Source organism: Petromyzon marinus, chromosome 17, assembly GCF_048934315.1.
Source record: "Petromyzon marinus isolate PM22_M1 ecotype Great Lakes invasive population chromosome 17, UKy_Petmar_22M1.pri1.0, whole genome shotgun sequence".
Classification (NCBI taxonomy): domain Eukaryota; kingdom Metazoa; phylum Chordata; class Hyperoartia; order Petromyzontiformes; family Petromyzontidae; genus Petromyzon; species Petromyzon marinus.
Window position 1 is genome coordinate 22529529 of NC_133683.1, and position 20326 is coordinate 22549854.

The following is a 20326-nucleotide window of genomic DNA, read 5'->3' on the forward strand; positions in this document are numbered from 1 at the left end:
GGTGGTGGTGATGGTGATGGTGGTGGTGATGGTGGTGATGGTTATCAGCCGCCTCTTGGCCCCCCTCTGGCTCCCTGCGTGACCCGCGTGTCCGTGCCGCCCTCTGTGAGTGACCTGCAGGGACGACGATTGGACAAGCAGGAGAAGTAGTCAACGGGTCTGCGTTATTGTTACACTGGGATGGTGGAGCTCTTCTTGGCGGTGCAGCAGTGGACATTACACATTGCTATGGTTGACAACTGCGTGTCTATGCTGTTTGATGCTCATCGATTGGTTATCTAAATGTGGTATCTGTAGTATTGGCCCTGTGAGGATGATTGGCTGATTGACCCAGGATTGAGGTTTGTAATTACTGTATAATCTTCTCAACGTCAGTGTTTCTATACGCGAGACAACCTAATAATGTAGACCGGAGACATTTATAATGTATCGGTCTGTCTGAAGGTGTAATGTGCACCATCCTTTGTCCTTTATAATGTCTTGTGATGACTCACTCACGTCTGAATTTATGTGATGTCGGCACGCACGCTAGACTTGAGCTCTGAACAAAAGGACCTCATTAAAGCAGCTTTACAAAGTGTGATGTCTTAATAGATCACTATTTAAGAACGGGATGCCCATTCTAACAATGAACAAAAATATCCATTTGCTAAAAAAATATCTTGTTTACTGTTGCGTTTCCTACTAAATATTTGTTGATGGGAAAAAAAAACTGGGCAAGCATCAGGTGAAAACTGTTCATAGCATTCCTTTGAAATGTTGAAGCCACCGCAGTACAAAGTGATACACCGGACGTCAATGCAAGTCAATATTGTGAATATTTCTCAACAGAAGAGCCTTGCAGAGAGAGTTACTGCCATCGATGATCGTGGGGCATGACTCACCCACATCGTGGCTCGCTCCAGCAATGTTATTTGTACTGTACAGGGTGGTCCAAATGTCTTGTGATCCGCCAATGTAATCCTCTAAAGCTTCATATTTCAAAGTAGGGTTTATTTTAAACGGAAATAAGTATGCAAAGGGAAAAGACAAATGTTAGGGGTAAATTAATTGGCGGTCACAAGACATCTGGACCATTCTGTTTCGAGTAGCGCTCATTGTACACTTTTTTGTTCTTTCAACATTTTCAACTTGGAAGTGCCAGTTCCATTACGCGCTTGAAACAACATCGCTGCCTGAGTCTTGGCTGCCAACAATCCTCTCTCTCGTCCCGTGTTTGTTTGTTTCAGACGTCGGCATTGCGAACGGGCTCAGTGACGCGGCCCATTGTCCTCCCCACGGGAGAAGGCGTAGAGCGAGAGAGAGACACAAATCCCACCCCGCTCGTGCCTGGCTCTCAATAATTTAGACCTCACAGCCGCCGCCGCTCCCAACCCGCGGATTTAAGTTGCACGCTTAGGTGGTGGGTGGCGGTGGGCACCTCGCTGGCCGTCTCTCTCCCTTCTGCTTCCCCCTCGGTTGGGTGGCTGGGTGGTGTTGGTGTTGGGTGGTGTTGGTGTTGGGTGGTGTTGGTGTTTGGGGTGGCTGGGTGGTGTTGGTGGTTGGGTGTGGCTGGGTGGTGTTGGTGTTGGGGGTGGCTGGGTGGTGTTGGTGGTTGGGGGTGGCTGGGTGGTGTTGGTGTTGGGGGTGGCTGGGTGGTGTTGGCGGTTGGGGGTGGCTGGGTGGGTTGGTGTTGGCTGGGTGGTGTTGGTGGTTGGGGGTGGCTGGGTGGTGGCTGGGTGGTGTTGGGGGTGGCTGGGTGGTGTTGGTGGTTGGGGGAGAGGGAGTGGCTGGTCGGGAGGCTGGGCCATGTGAACCGCGTGCGTCTGCAATTTGGGGTGGGTGGTGTCCCGGTCGGAGGATGAAGGAGCAAAAATGCCCTGCCCCTCCTCACCGCCAGTCACAACTCGTTCCCCCCTCCTTCGCGAGTGCGGCTGCCTGCGTCTCGGCGAGCGACTTCGCCACAGGGAATTGCGCCCCGCGTCCTCGCCTCCAGGCGACGGCACAATTCGAGAGGACCTCGCGCAGATTGGAAGGTGAACGGCCGCGTGTGTGAGTGATGATGTTGTGTGATGTTGATGTTGCGTGCGCAGCAGCGGTGGAAATTACTTTACTGGCAGAGGTGGAGGACAAGACACATTGGTTTTACGCTTGTGAAATAAGCCTGTGACATCTTCCGTCTCGTGTGAATGTGAATTCGCTTGTTAATTTGGTTCCTGGGAGAGTTGAGTCGACATGAATGTCTCTCTAATCGTTTCGTTGCTCCGTATCTGCGTGGTGTGTAAAACGCATCGGTGTTGATGAGACTGCAGCGGCATGGCCTTATAATACTCGGTTCGGGGTCAATTCAATATAATGTTATCGTAGTATATCGAGGTAATTACATGTACACACATTTTCTAATGGAAAAACATTTAAATGTAAACCGTAAATGCAGAATTGTCAAGTTGATTTACAACTACGGTACCGTTCACATAAGAGCATACGAGCAATGTGGTTTATGTGTCGTAGATTATCGATGTTCCTTACATGGAAGCTAAATATAATATCTGTGGGTGAGCGTGCGGCACACAGAGTCGCACTGGAGTGGCTTTCTTTGGGGATGGAACGATGCATCAAATCAGCGACGATGTACGAATACCTAAGCTCACCCACGTGCCATAACGTTTTCATCGGTGTTATATCACCGATATATGGACATTGCCAAAAAAAATTGTGGAAAGGCTGAACGTGTGCAAAAATTTCATTGCAAAGTAGGGAGGCGCTTGTTTAGAATTACAGAGAGAGGCAAAAGGAGCACAATATACAAGTTACATCATCATATTGACTAAGTACAGGAAGTGGGATTGAGCAGAACATGCTGCTACAAGGGATGATGGCTGGTGGTCGAGATTAATAGCAGCCAAGGGCGCGAACACGCAAAGAGTGGATGTCCACCAGGGAGATGAAGCAACGACATCAGCTTCTGCACAAGAGCGAGGTCGATTATTGCTTCTGAAGACCGTTCGGGATGGCGAGGCTTCGGGGAGGCCTTCATCTAGCAGTGGATAGATAATGGCCGATTATAATAACGATAAGTTTTATGTAATGGGGTTCACATCACCGCAGCATCCACTGGAGGTGCTACTATTCACCACAACGTTTAAAGGAACATTATTGAATCAAACCACAAGCTTTGGTCGCGACAATTAATCTAATTTGTCGTGGGCATTGTATTTGTTGAACCCCTGGGTAAAAGATAAAAGCGCAGCCCTCCACATTCTTAATCTGTGCAACTGCTGCTGGTGGATGAGTCTCCACAAAAGGCGGCACCTCTAGAGAGCCTCTCCAGAGGGTGCTCACTCCTGCATAGACGTGAACACTCTCTAGAGAGCTCCCTCCAGAGGGTGTTCACTCCTGCATAGACGTGAACACTCTCTAGAGAGCTCCCTCCAGAGGGTGCTCACTCCTGCATAGGCGCATGATTTATTACAGCCCCTTATTTTTTAAAATCATTTTTTATTTCACTACACGGGATATATATGTTTACAGCGATGGCGTAAGCTGGGTGTTGGTTTTTACTTCTTTTTTTTTTACCAGAAATGCATTTTTAAGAAGTACAGTACACCGAAACTGCTCGGATGGAAGTTCTGGCGGCAAACGCATCAACTCATACAGAAAGAATCGTGGTTGAAGGGGCAAAGTGCCTGTAATAAACAAGGGGGGGCGGGGGGGGTCTAACGATGTGTTTTTTTCATTGATTGATGTTTGATTCTTAAGCTCGCCAATCACAAATTGATTTGTGGGTATAAGAAATGACATTTATCGAGTCATGTATGTTGTATAGAATGTTTCATATCACTATTGCAACCAACCGGGTGCTGCTACAATCATGGTAATCTTGATTTGAAGCTTTCGTGACTGCAGGAATCCACACTCTTTGTTTTTTTCGGTAAAGTCAGCTGGTTCAGCAGTTCCACTGCTGGATTATCATTCCGCCTGAGGACGACCGCTTGTGTTGCGATCGAAACGTCGTGATATTTTATTTTTTGTTTTAATTTAATTTTTTTGCCTACGTGATTTTACCGAAAGAACCAAAGAGTACTCATGGTAATGTTAAAATAGTATTGATGTTTGATTTTATAGATCGAATAACAACCCTGAATTATATCAATCAATTTTATTGGGAGCGGGGGCGAAATGTTACATGCCTAGTTCCTGACCGAAGAGCGGCACGTTGGGAAACACAACTTGGCCACAACTTGGAAGTCTTCAGCCAGCCACCGCATCCCGTGATATTTCCATGACCGTCAGGTCGCCCGCCGTTGACCGCGTCTCTCAAATGTCCTCTTCTCCGTCCACTGTCTCACTGTTGCCCAGCTCAAGGTTTGCCTTGCAATGCGGTTCTCGTCCATACGATGCAGACAATTTAATCGTCTCTATCATCTCTTTCTGTTTGATATCCTCCACCTTTGATCATCCGGTTTTTTTCCTGACCTCTCTGTTGGTGACCCTGTCCTTCCATACTATTCCCAGGGTCATTCTCGCCATCGGTGGCGGTGCTGGTGCGCTTGCCTCAAGACCTCCATGTTTGCCCACTACAAACCCACAGCAAAAGCTATGGGTTTGTATAATCTCATCTTGGTGGCTTGTACTCATTCCCTTGCGTTTACAGATGTTATTTGGCCTTCCCTGCCGAATAATATGTCAACAAAGGAGCTGTTCAGAGACAGAGGGAATAAGAATTGGGTTTGCTCATGAAAAAGGTCAAGGCAACCTAATGTTCATCTTACTGCGTACATATTTACAGTCAATCGGTTTCCTAAACACTTCCAATTAGCAAAGTTGGCCACGTACGGTGCGGCAGAAGTTCAACATACATACAGCAAAACTAATATGAAATCTATAATACAATGCAGCAAAAAGAAAGTCAAACCACCACAAGCTGAGATTCAACTATACATAGTAATCCATGTATAGATACTCCACTCTTTTCCATTGACCCACTTCTCACCAGGTGATCGAATATTGTAAAAGTGATGGCTTCATACCGTCAAAAGGAGAGGGTGTTAAGAGATTTAATAAATGTGTTGAGATCGGTGTGAGATGTATAGGGGCGTTGAAATTAAATATTTTATATATAATTTCTCCCTCTTAAAAGTATTTTTAGTGAGGTATATATACACTGATGTGTATTTCATATTAATTGCTTCTAAAGTTGCAGATAACACGAGTTAAATTTGAAAGGCCGATTTAACCTCCTTTTGTCTCCACTGTATTCCCAATTAAATTTAGTTTGTTAAAATTATTTAATGAATTAAACTGACGTTAATCTTAAGTAATATAAGTACATATAAAACAAATTCAAATGTATAAGCCTTAGGGCCATGTGAACGCATACTTGTCATTATTTTGGCCAGCACGCCTGATTTCCATGTTATATAACAAAGCACCTATACTTTATAAATGAGAAGAAATAATTAAGAAATGTAGTCATGAAAGGCAAATCTGGCCTTGCAAAAATATGCATTGCTTTCTTGGGCCTTGCAGAATGATTTGAAATGTTGTTTAGCCAAGCATTTTAGCTGTTCTGTTTAAAGGGTAAGACACATGACTGTGAATTGTAATATGGAAAGACATTTAATAACATTTAGAACACATAATTTAAGTCGTGAAAAAGGATATCTACGTTTACGTCAGAGCTGGAAAATGTTCAACTCAGTTGAACCAAACTCCATGGAACAACAATAGTAGGTTTTGATTTACAACAAAGATAAAGTTCCGAACCATAATTTTTTTTTAAAGCTAAATGAAAGGAAACAGCTTGGACAGGGAAGAGGCTTTTCCAAACAGCAGCAGCGGGACACTGGGAAACCCATCGTCCATTGTTTGCGAGCTGCCTCATTGTAAAATAATTCCACGCTTTTGGATTGCCGGTGCTTTGGTTGGCAGAAGTTGGGCATTGAATGCAAATGATGTCAATGTACAGCGTAATTCCGTAGCCCACCTGTTTGCTTTATCCAAAAGCAAGCAGAGGCACAATCGTAAAAGGGGACAGCACCCAGCGTTACTTACGTCTTTTTGTTTTCTAACCACTAAAAGCAAACACCGTTTGACATTTATTTGGAATTGTATTGGAGAATTCCCATTACAGGGGTGGAGCGGTGGTGTTGAGATTCGCACCAGTGGTTAAATCAGACATTTAAAACTGCATCATGATTTAGGTGAGACAATGCGAATAAAATCCACGTTCCCCTTTGGTTCCTCATGTGTGCCATGAAGTGGGAAATACGTCGCTTGGGATTTCCCCCCCCCCCCCCACCCCCAATTTAATCGCTGGTTATCCCACCGCACGATCAACCCAGCAACTTGAATTTGATTCCCACCCAAGGCTAACTAACAACAGCGAAGCGCGGTATCTGAACAAACCGTCAACCGCCTCTTTCACCAACTGACACTGATCAGCATGGTGAGGTATGGGCCAACAAACCCCATTACCAATACACTGTTAAGAGCTCTTCATCCAGCAGTGGATTGACAAAGGACTGTAAATTATTTTGTATTGCTCTTGATGTTACCAAACTCATTATGTGCTGCTGTGGCGTGTCCTGGATAATAGATTCCTATCAATAACGTCGGGTAAAACCAGCAGTGCTTGTTTTGCGAGTCTAAGTATAACTCTCATGATGAGACTCAGAAGGTCAAAGCCGGTCCAGAGTTTCCATGTTTAAAAAATGCTGCTGGTAATCACAATTCTGGAAGGCCAATAGGCTGATAGACTAAAAACATAAATTGGAATTACAGAATGAAGGCAGTGCCGGACTAAGCTAGTGCGGGGCCTGTGGCATATGTTATAAAGGGGCCCTAAATAAAAAAAAACATGTAAATATTAAAACACAAATGTTTAACTTGCACGGTAAAGTAATTGCATTTTTTCATTTGCTATACAGCAAGATAATACGACAAATCGCTAACATTAAACACCCATTCGTTCATAAAAGTTGAAGGCAGTATAGTACTATAGTAATAGAGCAAGTGCAGAATCACTGAACCGGAATTGATAGCTTGAAACCATTTAGCGCGGGCCCTTGAAAGTGCGGGGCCCGTAGCTACACGTGTAGCTACTTTTGCTACGAGGATAATCCGGCACTGAATGAAGGTCAATGTATTGTATTACCATATATGGTAACAAATGGATTTAAACAGACAACTACCATATCTGTGCCAAACATGGTTTGCTAATTTTGTTGTGAGTCATTGAATAATTTATGCTCAATGTTTCCTGCCTAATTGAGTCCCACTTTGCTGACACTTTCCCCTGTACTCCACATGTGTCGTGGAGGTCTCGGCGTTGTTCTTTACAACAAGACACCGCCACAGTTTTGCATTTTTGAGAAGACTTTAAAAGTATAAACAAATTGTTTGTGGCAGGCTGAAATTTATTTCTCACACCACTGCTGGTATCAGGGCCTCCACTAGACGGAGCTCTCAAGCGCCCCTTTTAAGGTGCATTTTGGCCTAGTACCCCACCACAAACGACCTTGCTGGTGGACTAACTGTGGTGTCCTTATACGGCTGGGTGGATAGAGGTGGGCTGGTGTATTTAAGAAACCTGCACTATTCTTTCAACTGCTGGTAGACAGAACCCCCCACGACCTCTGAATTGCAAGTCTGGTTTGTGAACAGCAACTGAAGCACATTTTTTCATGACGTGCGCTTTTATTTGTTGAATTAACTTGAAGTACTCGAGTCAGATTTTGAGCTAAGCGGGTGTTTGAAATTTTAATATTGGGATGGTTCAGATTTGATCACACAACTAACTACGGACTCCCATCTGAAAAATGCGTGTGTATGCTCAAAGGACATCTGGAAAAAATGTATTCAGCGATTTTTTTTTATGACTAGGACAGTGACGTGACTAAGGGAAGTGGATTTGGCTTAGCAACGTGCGTGGTGCGGGAAAAATAAACAATAATACAAAGGGTGAACACCCCCGCTTCAGCAGGGCTACTTTGCAGAACCTCGTAGACACGACTTCGCTCGTGTAGGCCTTGTATATGAATGCAGAGTAGTGACTTTAATCTTTCTATCACCCACAAATACAATTTTCCTTGCCTCGTCACTGCAAAACAAGATAATGTTGAAAAAGTTCATCGTAAAAATATATCCGTGGCTGGCGTCAGCACAGATTTGTGACACACACACACGCACTCAGTTCTTTATTACAAAGGCTGCCTGCGAGTGGAAGAGCTGGTTTTTGGTGTTTTGTGACGGGAAGCGGCTGAAAACACGTTGCGTTCTTTCACAAGCTTATCGTACCCCCTGGCATGTTCCGATATTAATTATTTTAGTATCCATTTTACAAAAAAAAGCAGCGTTGTGTGCATACACGCAGGAATTTCGCCATTGGATACCCGCATATAATATCAAGCCACGCTTTTGTGTGCTATACGGTCAAAATGTGAACTATGATATGCGTTATATTTATTAATGAAGACTGCTATGGCAACCAGAAGTATAAACCTTCAATCTGGCCAGGAGGTTGCGAGCAGTTAAAATCCTCATTGGGTATTGCCTTGGTCCATCACCTCTCTGGGTTCGATTAAACGAGTTTCACGTTGCGGAGAAATAAACAGTGGTTGTCCTAGTGATAGATACCCCCCCCATCATCATTTGAATGTGGGATTTCCACGACTGGCTCAGCACTGTAAACAATAGATTGACACCACCTCTATGCTCACTTGAGCAATCTCATAGGCTTTGAAATGTGTAGACGTTGCAATGTGTATTCCACTTTTCCCTGAAAGTCTGCATGTTAACCTTCGTGTGCGCTGTCTCTTAGGTTACGTCTAACATTTAAGAGTACATTGCCCATTGGGTGGGGTGCGACTGAGTTTTGCGACGTGTGTGAGTAATATTAGCAGACAGGAATAGCCAAATACTTGTTTGACAACTTTAAGTGTGTGCTTTGGCAATTACATCACCAATAATTGAGAGTACTGCAGCTTTGTGTTTTTGTTAGCGGCCGTGCTGTATGGCTATATGATGTGTATTCAGTTTTTTACCGAGGGCGGGCAGTAACAACCCAACATACACAGCCGAGAGCAATGGGGGAAACCTTCCAGAGAGTTCCTGTTTGATTACGCATTCCAGTTGATAATCGCGCCTTTCCCAACGTGGTGTGCTTTATGTATTGATTTAATTGTTCGAGTCGTTGTAAACATAGACAATAACATATTGCACAAAATATGTTTCTGTTGGACACAGCGTTCGTCGGAAACATTGCACAGTTTGCATGTCTAAACATTTTTTGCAGACTGCCTGATGCACGGGGAAAACATAAAATGTTTAATTCAAGGAAGGATGGAAGAAGAAGAGCTGGGATCTTTTGAAAGTATAAAGATGATTGGATGAGGACTATGGATGAGTGGCAGACAAGAAGTCGTGGACAAGTTGGTTTTTAACAAAAGAAGAATGGAGTAGTGGATTGATGTCGTCAGACACTGGGGCAAATGATAATGGGGGGTGAGGAAGGAGAGGAGAAAAACATACGGCGTCTGCATGGTGAATCACCTAGCCAGGAGTGTCTTCAATTCGTGAAGAAGCTCCTTGCGCGTGGTGTGAAACGTTGGACACCGTGTTGAACGACACACGCTGTGACGCTGTGCAACCCAACAACGCATCCCAGAGCTATGAAGCACAGCCGCGAAAACTGACGCAGGAGCGGAAACTGACGGATGTTTGACTTGTTGATTTTACATTTCTTGACAGGCAGCAGCAGTGCTTGCCCCCCTGGTGAAGTGGCGAGCGGAGCTGCCATGCCAGTCGGCAAACCCATCTATCTCAAGACCCCCTTGTCGAAAAGGGGCCGCAAGGTTCACCTCCGGGATATCCTCACACCGGAGATGATCAGCTCCCCCATGGGGGAGCTGCGACACCTGGCTCACATCGGACGTGCCGGCAAGGCGGATATGTTCGGAGACCTCACTTTCCTCCAGGTATGTGCACACTTTATTAATATTTTTTGGGGGGCGCCACGGTGGCGAATTGTTAACTACCTCGCCTGGTATGCCAGAGGTCGTGGGTTCGACCCCGACCCTGATGCCTGCTCTATATTTGTAGTTTGCTTGTCTCTCTCCCCGTGGTCGCGTGGATTTTTATCCAGGTCCTCCGGCTTTTTCCTCCACATTTAGAAACATGCGTTTAGAATATTTGGCTGCTATAAATGTCCACATGATAAGCCACGTCGCTGAACTTTCATTTGTGGCTGGACGCTTCTGAAAAAGAACCATATAGCTCAATGGGCCTTACCTGGGGAATTTTTTTTTGTTTTAGTTATATTTTATCACTTAGTTTTTTTGTCTTTTCTTCAACCCGATTTTACCATCGTTAGGGTTTAATTCCACCCAGGTCTGGTTCGGTTAATGACCCCGAAAATATTCCAGACCTGGCACACCACATCCAGTATACCTATAACTATGGCTGTGGATACTCGTCGCGTGTCTGTCGATACTAATGACCCGGAAAGCTTTCAGTGACAAATTAAGTCCTGCCTATCAATCAGTATCATGTCATGAAATGCAGAATCCATTCAACCCGCCTCCCAAGGTTGAGAATGGCCTGTGGAAGCTGATATCATATAATAACTGCTGTACTTGTGCTTACCTTAACTTTATTTTACACTCCGATCGTTTTTTATTCTTTCTTGCTGTCACATTCTGACCTGCCCCTGCTGGACATCTGTGACAAAGAGCTTCATAGCTCATTGGATTTCTCCAGAATAAATAAATATTCTGATAATTCTATAAATTGGCCTCTGGTCCACACAGTAGAGGTGTCAGTCGCATGATGGTCAAACTGATATTTCTAATTCTCAGAGCCAGAATTTCACCAAAATAAGTACGGAGCTAAATTGAATATACTTCAGCTTTGTTGTACAGTTGTTGGTGACCGGACTTAGGCAATCAACTTGCCCCACTTGATCGAGAGTCAGATCTTATCATGGGTGACCACCTGAATTCAGGATTTCACCAGTTCTAGCTCATTGCTCTGACCCCTGAACTATCTGGCTACTTACAATAAAATCACATCTCAGTGAAAAAAAAACTGTCATTCAGAAATTGGTTTTGTAATAGTGAAAGTGGTTTTATGGTGCTCATGTCTTATTTACAGCCCTGAGCCACTACTGGTGAAAGTTTGCTATTCATATGGTGGGGAACAGTGGGTGGGAGCAGGGAAGGCAAGCAACCACTGGTGACTTCCCAAAAAGTGCTACTCATTTCATTGACCTAAAGGGATAAAGACCTGATTTGAAGCCTAACGAAAATTGAACTTAACCCCTAACTAGAATTTAACTTTTAACTTTCTGAATTGCGAGCCACTCGCTTTGACTACGGCGCCACTGAATCATATTGTTGGTGGCATGTTTAGCAACAACGGTGATGGACTTTGTTCAAACAGGAAAGCGTCACTGTGTCTCAGAGCCATCAGGAGGATCTGGCATCGGGGACGTTTGTCCAATTCATTATTAATAAGTGTCTTTCATGTGGAAGGAAACCAAATTACCCAGTGCTTTGTTAGATATAGGATGAAAACAAGCAACCGGCACCCTGCATTAATGCCACTAATGTCTGGGCGTGCAGGGCCGATTTGACTTGGTGCCAGATTTTCGAGGGCGTTTATCAACTGCGAGCGAAGGCTACATGGATGGACGAGAAGCAGACCTGTCGGCTGATCAGCCCATGCTCAAGACCGCAGTGTCGCTGCCAGCCTTGATCGAGCCTCAGGCCTTGCCGCGAGAGCACGAGGAGCACAGCGGATCTGTGAGCGTGGGCTCCAAAGTAGCGCTGATGCTGGCACCACCCAAGCCTCCCCGGCTTTACCTGGACCAGGCTGCCGACGAGGTGAGCTACGCGACGGGCTTGCCAACGTCACCACTTTTCTGCTACACAGGTCAAAAATGTCTTCTACTGTGAAAAGCGCATGTGTTATGGATCTGATGATGTCACGGTGACATCAGCCGTGCATGTCATGACGTCACAATGAGTCCTCAAGTGCCTATTTTTTAGTGACGTTAAACAGAAATAAAATCGGTCTCAATCGAGCTCATTGAAAAGTTTCAAGTAGTAAGATGATTTTACATGTAAGGTACATTATTTCATACAACTAATTTTACATTATATTCTTGGTTCTTTCGGTAAAGTCACGTTGAAGGGAAACAATAAAATAATAAAATATATATAAAACAATACAATTCTCACGACGTGAGCATTTTATATATATTTTATTATTTTATTGTTTCCCTTCAACGTGACTTTACCGAAAGAACCAAGAATATGAATCACTGCAGTCACGAAAGCTTTAAATCAAAATTTAATTTTACATTGATTCCTCACAACGTTGTTAGGTAGGGTTTGGCTTCCTTAAATACATAAACTTATCTGTGGCAATTTCCATAACTCACGGAAAGCCTATCTCGGCAATATTTCATTTTGATCTCAACAATGGAAAAACAAACATTCAGATTTATTTATTACTCGAGTACAGTAGTGATTCTTGGACACAGTAAACAGAGGGGACCGAGGGGGAGGGGAAGGAGGAGCGTCACCTAAAATTGAGGATGGGGATGGTCACAGAGGAGCCCATATCCACATGGTCAATGTAAAAACTCCACACGTGACAGAGCACTTCCTAAGAGCACACCTGGGAGGTCTCGTGTTCCCTGCAACAGAATCGGGCAGAAGGGAGGTTTGGTGGTATCCTGATTTCTTTACCTTGAACTTGAGTGCCTTCCAAGCTACCAAAGAAGCAGCTTCTGAATGGGGGTGGGGGAGACTTATTTATTAGTTGGGAGAAAGTGAATTTCCAGTCCCCCCCCCCCTCTCCAATAGAAATTGCCACTGCTTAAAATTCTGATCTGGGGTCAACGGAGTTCATCATTCAACCCTTCCTGTTCAATACATTGAGTACCACTTTTTGTGAATTCGACGTTGGTTGTCCTAAGAATACCATTATATTCCTGACATAGCAATATGGAATTTCCACCACTGACTGGCTCAGGGCTATAAACAGATGAGGGCAGACCCATGTTTGCTTTGGCAGTGATGTAACAACAATTCCGCAATACAGCATGAGGTTACATAGATTGATGAAGTTCCTCAATCATGACCAGGATGACAGTACAATTAAATATTTTTTCACGGGAAAAATATAGAAGTCAAAAACTCCTCACCGCAATTTGCAGTAACAGATTGAATATTTAGAAATCATCATAATGATATATACAAGATTATGAACATGTACAGTATCTATATGTATTTCGTGGATAATATTTAGACCAACGGCCCTGATTAAAACATTCTTGATGTCTAAAATAATTAAAATATTGATCGACAGAGACCTTTCTCAATTTAACGCTGCATGAAAGCCTCTGCATGCCATGCCAATCGTTGGGGTTGTTTGGCTATACTTCACCACACTGGTGGTCAGTGCTGGTCGGTGAAGGGGTGGGGAGGAGCCCATGACCAGCACTTCGCTCAGTCACCTTTGTCTCCTGAATGGCGAAGTTCACACACCGCACCAGGTACTCATTTGAGGCTGAGTCGACCTAAGAGAGGCCCGAGACCCATTCAGATAATCGTCACCGGTGTTGGCCGTGTTCGTAGCGTGGCGTGCTAACCACTGCGCCACCACTCCCCACGCTATGTACACACGTAACTATATCAGGATTATGTTAGCAACTCCCTCGGGCTGAAACATAACAAATGACTTTGAGAAAGGTCTGTGGCAGAGCCTCGGGGGGTGGGGTGGAGGCACTGCTTCCCATGTGCGCTCTTTCCCCTCTCTGCCCTGCCCACCTCTGCACGCAATTGGAAATGACCTCTTCAGGCAGTGACGTCAATGGCGTGATTTATTTTATTTGGGACTAACTCTTACAACAATCGTTAGAATGTTTTTGTATTGTTTTAGCCATTGGCAGTCGTGCCTTAGATGTTCCGGAGCTATTCTTGCTTACCGATACTGTATGTTTTACTGATTGCAATAATTAATATCATGACTTAAGAAAATACTGATTGTTTATTGTGACTGGCATACATTTGCTTCATTGTTTTAAGCCTTATATAATGTAGTTCAGTGTAATAATACACGAATACAATACATTTGTGAGATTGGAAAGCTATCGGTATATGATGCTGTCTTGTATGTGTATATTGAACTTTTTTCGCATCATACCTATAACAAATGCTACACAAAAGAAAGGTATATGGTTATTTTTTTATTAATTGCAGACATCGTTCTATGATTTAGATATGTTGTGTTTGCTTTAACATTGAACAAATAATTATACACATTTCATTCCAATAATCATGGTTCACTTATTTGATGATGTAAACTGTACAGGGCATATATTAACTCCTGCACTGATTTTTATATTCTGTCTTCATCATAAAGAATTAAGTTGCATTGATTCTAACAGACAAATCCAAGATAATCAGTGGAATGTCTGTCCTCAACAATTTAACACAGGGTATCGATAACAGTCCACTGTATGGGAAGTGAAAAGTGTTATTGTCAGTGACCTAAACATTGCTCCATGTTTTTCTCAGGATGATGTCAAGTCCAACAGAAACACAGAGGACAAAGAAGATGGAAGTGCTTCCATTGGCTGTGAGTCAGTCTACCACGCAACATCACAAGATCTGGATTCCTTGCCCACGAACGGAACAATGAATTCCTCACGCCAGGTATCTCATGGCACCAGCGTTAGCAACGGCCACAATGTGGGCACCGAGCGACTTTCCGAATCCCAAGACTCGGACGTGGAAAGTGAGTTGCCTGAGAAGAATGTAGCATTGCGGAGCAGTGGGTATGGGCATGTCGCCAATGGAGGACTCACAAATGGGCTAGGGTTTCCATGGGAAGCTCACCGAAACGCAGAGGCGGCACCGCGGATGGATCGGCAGCAGATTTCCCCGCGTGCTTCGGAAGGACGTAAGGGCAATGTGCACCCTCTCGCCATTTCGTCGACCAATCACAGAGACGGCCAAGAGGTGACCAAGCCAAGGTCGGGTTCCCTGATTTCGCTGCAGCTTGACCTTGGACCATCCATGCTGGAAGACATCCTTAGTGTCATGGAGGACAAAAATGAAGATGCCAGCTTTAACCGGCAAAGGCCCAAAACTTACATCATGTGAGAAAAGCTGGTTCGGTCGAAGTGTGTCATTCATTTTGAGAGGGTCAAGTACTGTATTAGTTTTAGCAGTACAGTACTGCCATGACTTTATGATTGTATGGTACATTCTGAAGCTTTCGGACACAAAAACATTAATCGAGCACTCCTCAAATGCCCCTTATCAAACTATTTTGTTTGTTATAACTTTTGCCTGGAGGTTCCAAGCTTGCCTTTTGTACACTTACAAAACATTCAAGCAGCAACTGTTGTTTTAAATATATATTCCACAAATAACAAAGTGACTTTAATAAACCTAAATATATATTGCCTACCTAAATTATAAACTGCATGGGGCAAAAATATATGGAAACACAATAAAGCTTTAGCTTCTCGGTGGCTGTTTACAACTTTAGTGGAGTCACGATTGTCATGCTGTTTTTATAATATATTTTGAAACTTAATTAACAAAAGTAGAAGGATGGATGTTCTTAAAATTAGATGTCCCTTTGTGCGGTAATGGGGGGTAAGGGGAACAGGCCTAAAAAATGCATGACACATGTTACTTTAGGCTGTTATTACCTTCCCGAAACCACCGGTTACTCCTGAGAATGCGGCGTAATATCGGCTTTTGTAGGGTGCATCTGGTGACCCCCACTTCTATTTATGTTCTCAGATTCATTGTGTCCTCTGTGGAGCACTGTGAGTGCACGAAGGCATGGGCGCACGATGCCAAGTGCGTTCCAGAAGTGGCGCACAGAGTGCACCCAACACTCCGTGGTGCAGACACTGTAAAACGGCACAATACAAAGAGCACTTTTAAACTCGGCTGGGTTGCAACTAGAAGGGCAGGCACGGGCGGATTGCCATCATTTTACAAGTGGCAATACGTGGAGGAAATGTGGGAACAGGGATGAGGCAAGGCTACAGATGTTATGGATGATTAAATCGGCATCTACTGCATGGAGGAGCTGTAACTAAGGGGATGTGGCATGAAACCGCTGTTTGAATCCCTGCCTCAGATTCACTTTGTTGTTTGTATCTCCCCCTTGGCTCCAGTGTACGTATCAGCACTGAGCGATGCTGTTTTTGTTAACGTAATTAATCTTAATTATAATATATAGCACAGCTATTTTGAGGGGAGAGAGTAAAGTTTCCTATTCGCTCCCCATGTCTGTCAAGTGGGGTGGGGGTGGCTATAGGCCCCCTCCGTGTTGCTGCCAATGAAGGCAGATCATAGGTGTTTTGGCCGATAAGTACTAAAAAGTGTACATGAAATACATAGTTAAGAAGTGAACAGCGTATTTAGCACATATTCTTTGGGTCTTTCGGTAAAGTCACGTAGATAGGTTCATTTTCTACATGACTTTACCGAAGGACCCACAGAATATGAATTCCTGCAGTTACGAAAGCTTTATGTCGAGTATTTAGCACATTTTCTCAGAACAATTTGAAGTGGTTAGTTTTGGGTTTTCTTTTTAATACATTTGTATTTCAAAAAATGTTTGTGTACATGTGAAAGATGGGACTTTTAGAGCTGGAAAGAAAAAAAAGTATGCATTCTTTATTTTTCAAAACCCTTCAGTACTGTCCTCCAAATTCTATAATATGATTGTTTTCTACATTTCTGAGTAGAAGATGACCCTTCAAAACAGAATCTTGTAGTTACTCCAGCGGGAGTTTGTGTCATCTTCGAGAATCGCTGCTTGCCTCATAACTTTATAAGAACAGTTGGGTAAGTGTACAGGAGTGATAAAATTCTGATGATCATCAGTCAAGATCAATCTACTGCTGGATGAAGGCCTCCCCATCCAAGCCATCACCATCTCGCATGGTGCTGCGATATAACAATGCACATTGTCGCAAGCTCGTCTCCTAGAGTGAGGGAAAAAAGAATTTTATCCCCTGCTGATTTTGTACGTTTGCCCACTGACAAAGAAATGATCAGTCTATAATTTTAATGGTAGGTTTATTTGAACAGTGAGAGACAGAATAACAACAACAAAATCCAGAAAAACACATGCCAAAAATGTTATCATTTAATTTGCATTTTAATGACGGAAATAAGTATTTGACCCCCTCTCAATCAGAGATTTCTGGCTCCCAGGTGTCTTTTATACAGGTAACGAGCTGAGATTAGGAGTACACTCTTAAAGGGAGTACTCCGAATCTCAGCTTGTTACCTGTATAAAAGACACCTGTCCACAGAAGCAATCAATCAGATTCCAAACTCTCCACCATGGCCAAGACCAAAGAGCTCTCCAAGGATGTCAGGGACAAGATTGTAGACCTACACAAGGCTGGAATGGGCCACAAGACCATTGCCAATCAGCTTGGTGGAAGGTGACAACAGTTGGTGCGATTATTCGCAAATGTAAGAAACGTCGTGAGAATTTTATTGTCAAATTGTATTTTATTATTTTATTCTCATTCTACGTGACTTTACCGAAAGAACCAAAGAAGACAAAAGAACTGTCAATCTCCCTCGGCCTGGGGCTCCATGCAAGATCTCACCTCGTGGAGTTGCAATGATCATGAGAACGGTGAGGAATAAGCCCAGAACTACACGGGAGGATCTTGTCAATGATCTCAAGGCAGCTGGGACCATAGTCACCAAGAAAACAATTGGTAACACACTACGCCGTGAAGGACTGAAATCCTGCAGCGCCCGCAAGGTCCCCCTGCTCAAGAAAGCACATATACATGCCCGTCTGAAGTTTGCCAATGAACATTTGAATGATTCAGAGGACAACTGGGTGAAAGTGTTGTGGTCAGATGAGACCAAAATGGAGCTCTTTGGCATCAACTCAACTCGCCGTGTTTGGAGGAGGAGGAATGCTGCCTATGACCCCAAGAACACCATCCCCACCGTCAAACATGGAGGTGGAAACATGCTTTGGGGGTGTTTTTCTGCTAAGGGGACAGGACAACTTCACCGCATCAAAGGGACGATGGACGAGGCCATGTACCGTCAAATCTTGGGTGAGAACCTCCTTACCTCAGCCAGGGCGTTGAAAATGGGTCGTGGATGGGTATTCCAGCATGACAATGACCCAAAACACACGGCCAAGGCAACAAAGGAGTGGCTCACGAAGAAGCACATTAAGGTCCTGGAGTGGCCTAGCCAGTCTCCAGACCTTAATCCCATAGAAAATCTGTGGAGGGAGCTGAAGGTTCGCGTTGCCAAACGTCAGCCTCGAAACCTTAATGACTTGGAGAAGATCTGCAAAGAGGAGTGGGACAAATCCCTCCTGAGATGTGTGCAAACCTGGTGGCCAACTACAAGAAACGTCTGACCTCTGTGATTGCCAACAAGGGTTTTGCCACCAAGTACTAAGTCATGTTTTGCAGAGGGGTCAAATACTTATTTCCCTCATTAAAATGCAAATCAATTTATAAAAATTTTGACATGCGTTTTTCTGGATTTTGTTGTTATTCTGTCTCTCACTGTTCAAATAAACCTACCATTAAAATTATAGACTGATCATTTCTTTGTCAGTGGGCAAACGTACAAAATCAGCAGGGGATCAAATACTTTTTTCCCTCACTGTATATTTATCAGCTAAACACGATAGCCTACGACAAATGGTGATTTGCAATGTAAATATTGTGTCATTTTACACTTGCAGTTTAATTAATTGCTGTGAACTTACATTGTTGAGAGTTTTCAATCATCATTATCACAAGCCATGGTCTATCCACTAGTGGATGAAGGACTCCTCAATGCTGTCACCATCCCCCTGCAATGCCACAATCCACCTCACTCCTGCACACACCGGTCTCATCGCCCCAAATGATTAAATAATTATAGACGTATACAATAAGTTAATTATATCATGACAAAAAGGAAATAATTTTAAGTTAGTACATAAAAAAACACTTTGGTGGTCATTTAAATACATTTTCTGGACCCTTATCAAGGAAAAAAAGTATAATGTTATATTAGTATTGATGTATTGGGTAATACAGTACTGTACACATTTATTTTAAACATTTAATCAAATATGTAGTTTGCGCGTGCTTGTCTCAACGTACTATATTTGTGTGTAGTGTAATGTATATAGTCGAAAGGGTAAATATATTTTAATATTCTGTACATATACAGAATGCTGGATTTATGTGGCATTATCTTGTGGTAAATAATTTTATGACATACATAATTGGCAATGTGCGGCGAATGCTTTTGTAATGACTGTGTCGTCAATGCCACTGCTCTTTGCTTTTCACTGTACAGAACCTATCCACTTTGAATTACATTTGCTGTGACTAATGCATAGCGTGCGACTGACTTTTTGTGTTCACAGAAGCATTAAACCATCATCCAATACTTCCTACTGTCAATTGCCAGCACGGGAGGGTTGCCACCTATGCGGTACCAAAAACAACTAGGGCATATCATGGGAAGAAGAATATCTGAGAATACCTGAGTGAAGAGTGTAGAACTTTCAAGCTAATCTATTATCTTGAGTGGGGTATTGTTATGCAGATGACAAAAATGGCACTTGTCATGCCCTAGGACCACTTACAGATTTCCCAGGAGAGCGACCACAAAAAGAGGACAATCCTGGGAAAACCAGGCTAGGGTGGCAACCCTCCCCAAGGTTTCTAAAACTGCTGTATACATTCAATATCTGTGTACATAGGCAAGATTATCACCTGGGATGTGTCTTGATTCTATTAAACCTTGGAAGCTAAGCAGGTTTGAGCCTGGATCGTGCTTATATGGGCGTTCACCGGGCACAGAAATACAGATGTAGTAGGCATTGTGAGCAAGAGATGGCAGTGTAGCCAAGTCCAACAATGTTTGCCAACCCGCATACTCTCGTGACCTTCGCCAGCCAGCACTGACCAGCGTGGTTATCTTTGGTCAAAAAACCCACAGCCTGCGCAGCATCGGTAGGCCCTCATCAAGCAGTGGGTTGACAAACCTGTTGCACGTGTACAAACGACTGTTAATGAAATAATGATGAGTGAAGATGTGTTGGGATAAAGCTTACAGTGGTGGGGGATGAAGTTGGTTATATGGCAGAACATGCAATTCTAGATTTAAAGCTTCCGTGACTGCAAGGATCCATAATCTTTGGTTCTATTCGGTAAAGTCACGTAAAAAAAACAACAACAAAAAAAATTCACGACGTTTCGGCCACAACACAAGTGGCCTTCATCAGGTGAAGGGACCAGACTGTCTAGAGGACAGTG

At 43.6% G+C, this 20326-nt stretch overlaps 1 protein-coding gene across 1 annotated transcript; it reads left to right on the forward strand.

The window, feature by feature from the left end:
* Positions 1-1770: 1770 nt before the first annotated feature.
* Positions 1771-19822, forward strand: LOC116943148 (cdc42 effector protein 3-like). The gene is made up of 4 exons (XM_032955730.2): positions 1771-2015; positions 9730-9956; positions 11601-11861; positions 14565-19822. Exons 1-4 carry the CDS (start codon positions 1841-1843, stop codon positions 15150-15152), a joined length of 1251 nt encoding a protein of 416 aa, XP_032811621.2. The 5' UTR covers positions 1771-1840; the 3' UTR covers positions 15153-19822.
* The last annotated feature ends 504 nt before the right edge of the window (positions 19823-20326 follow it).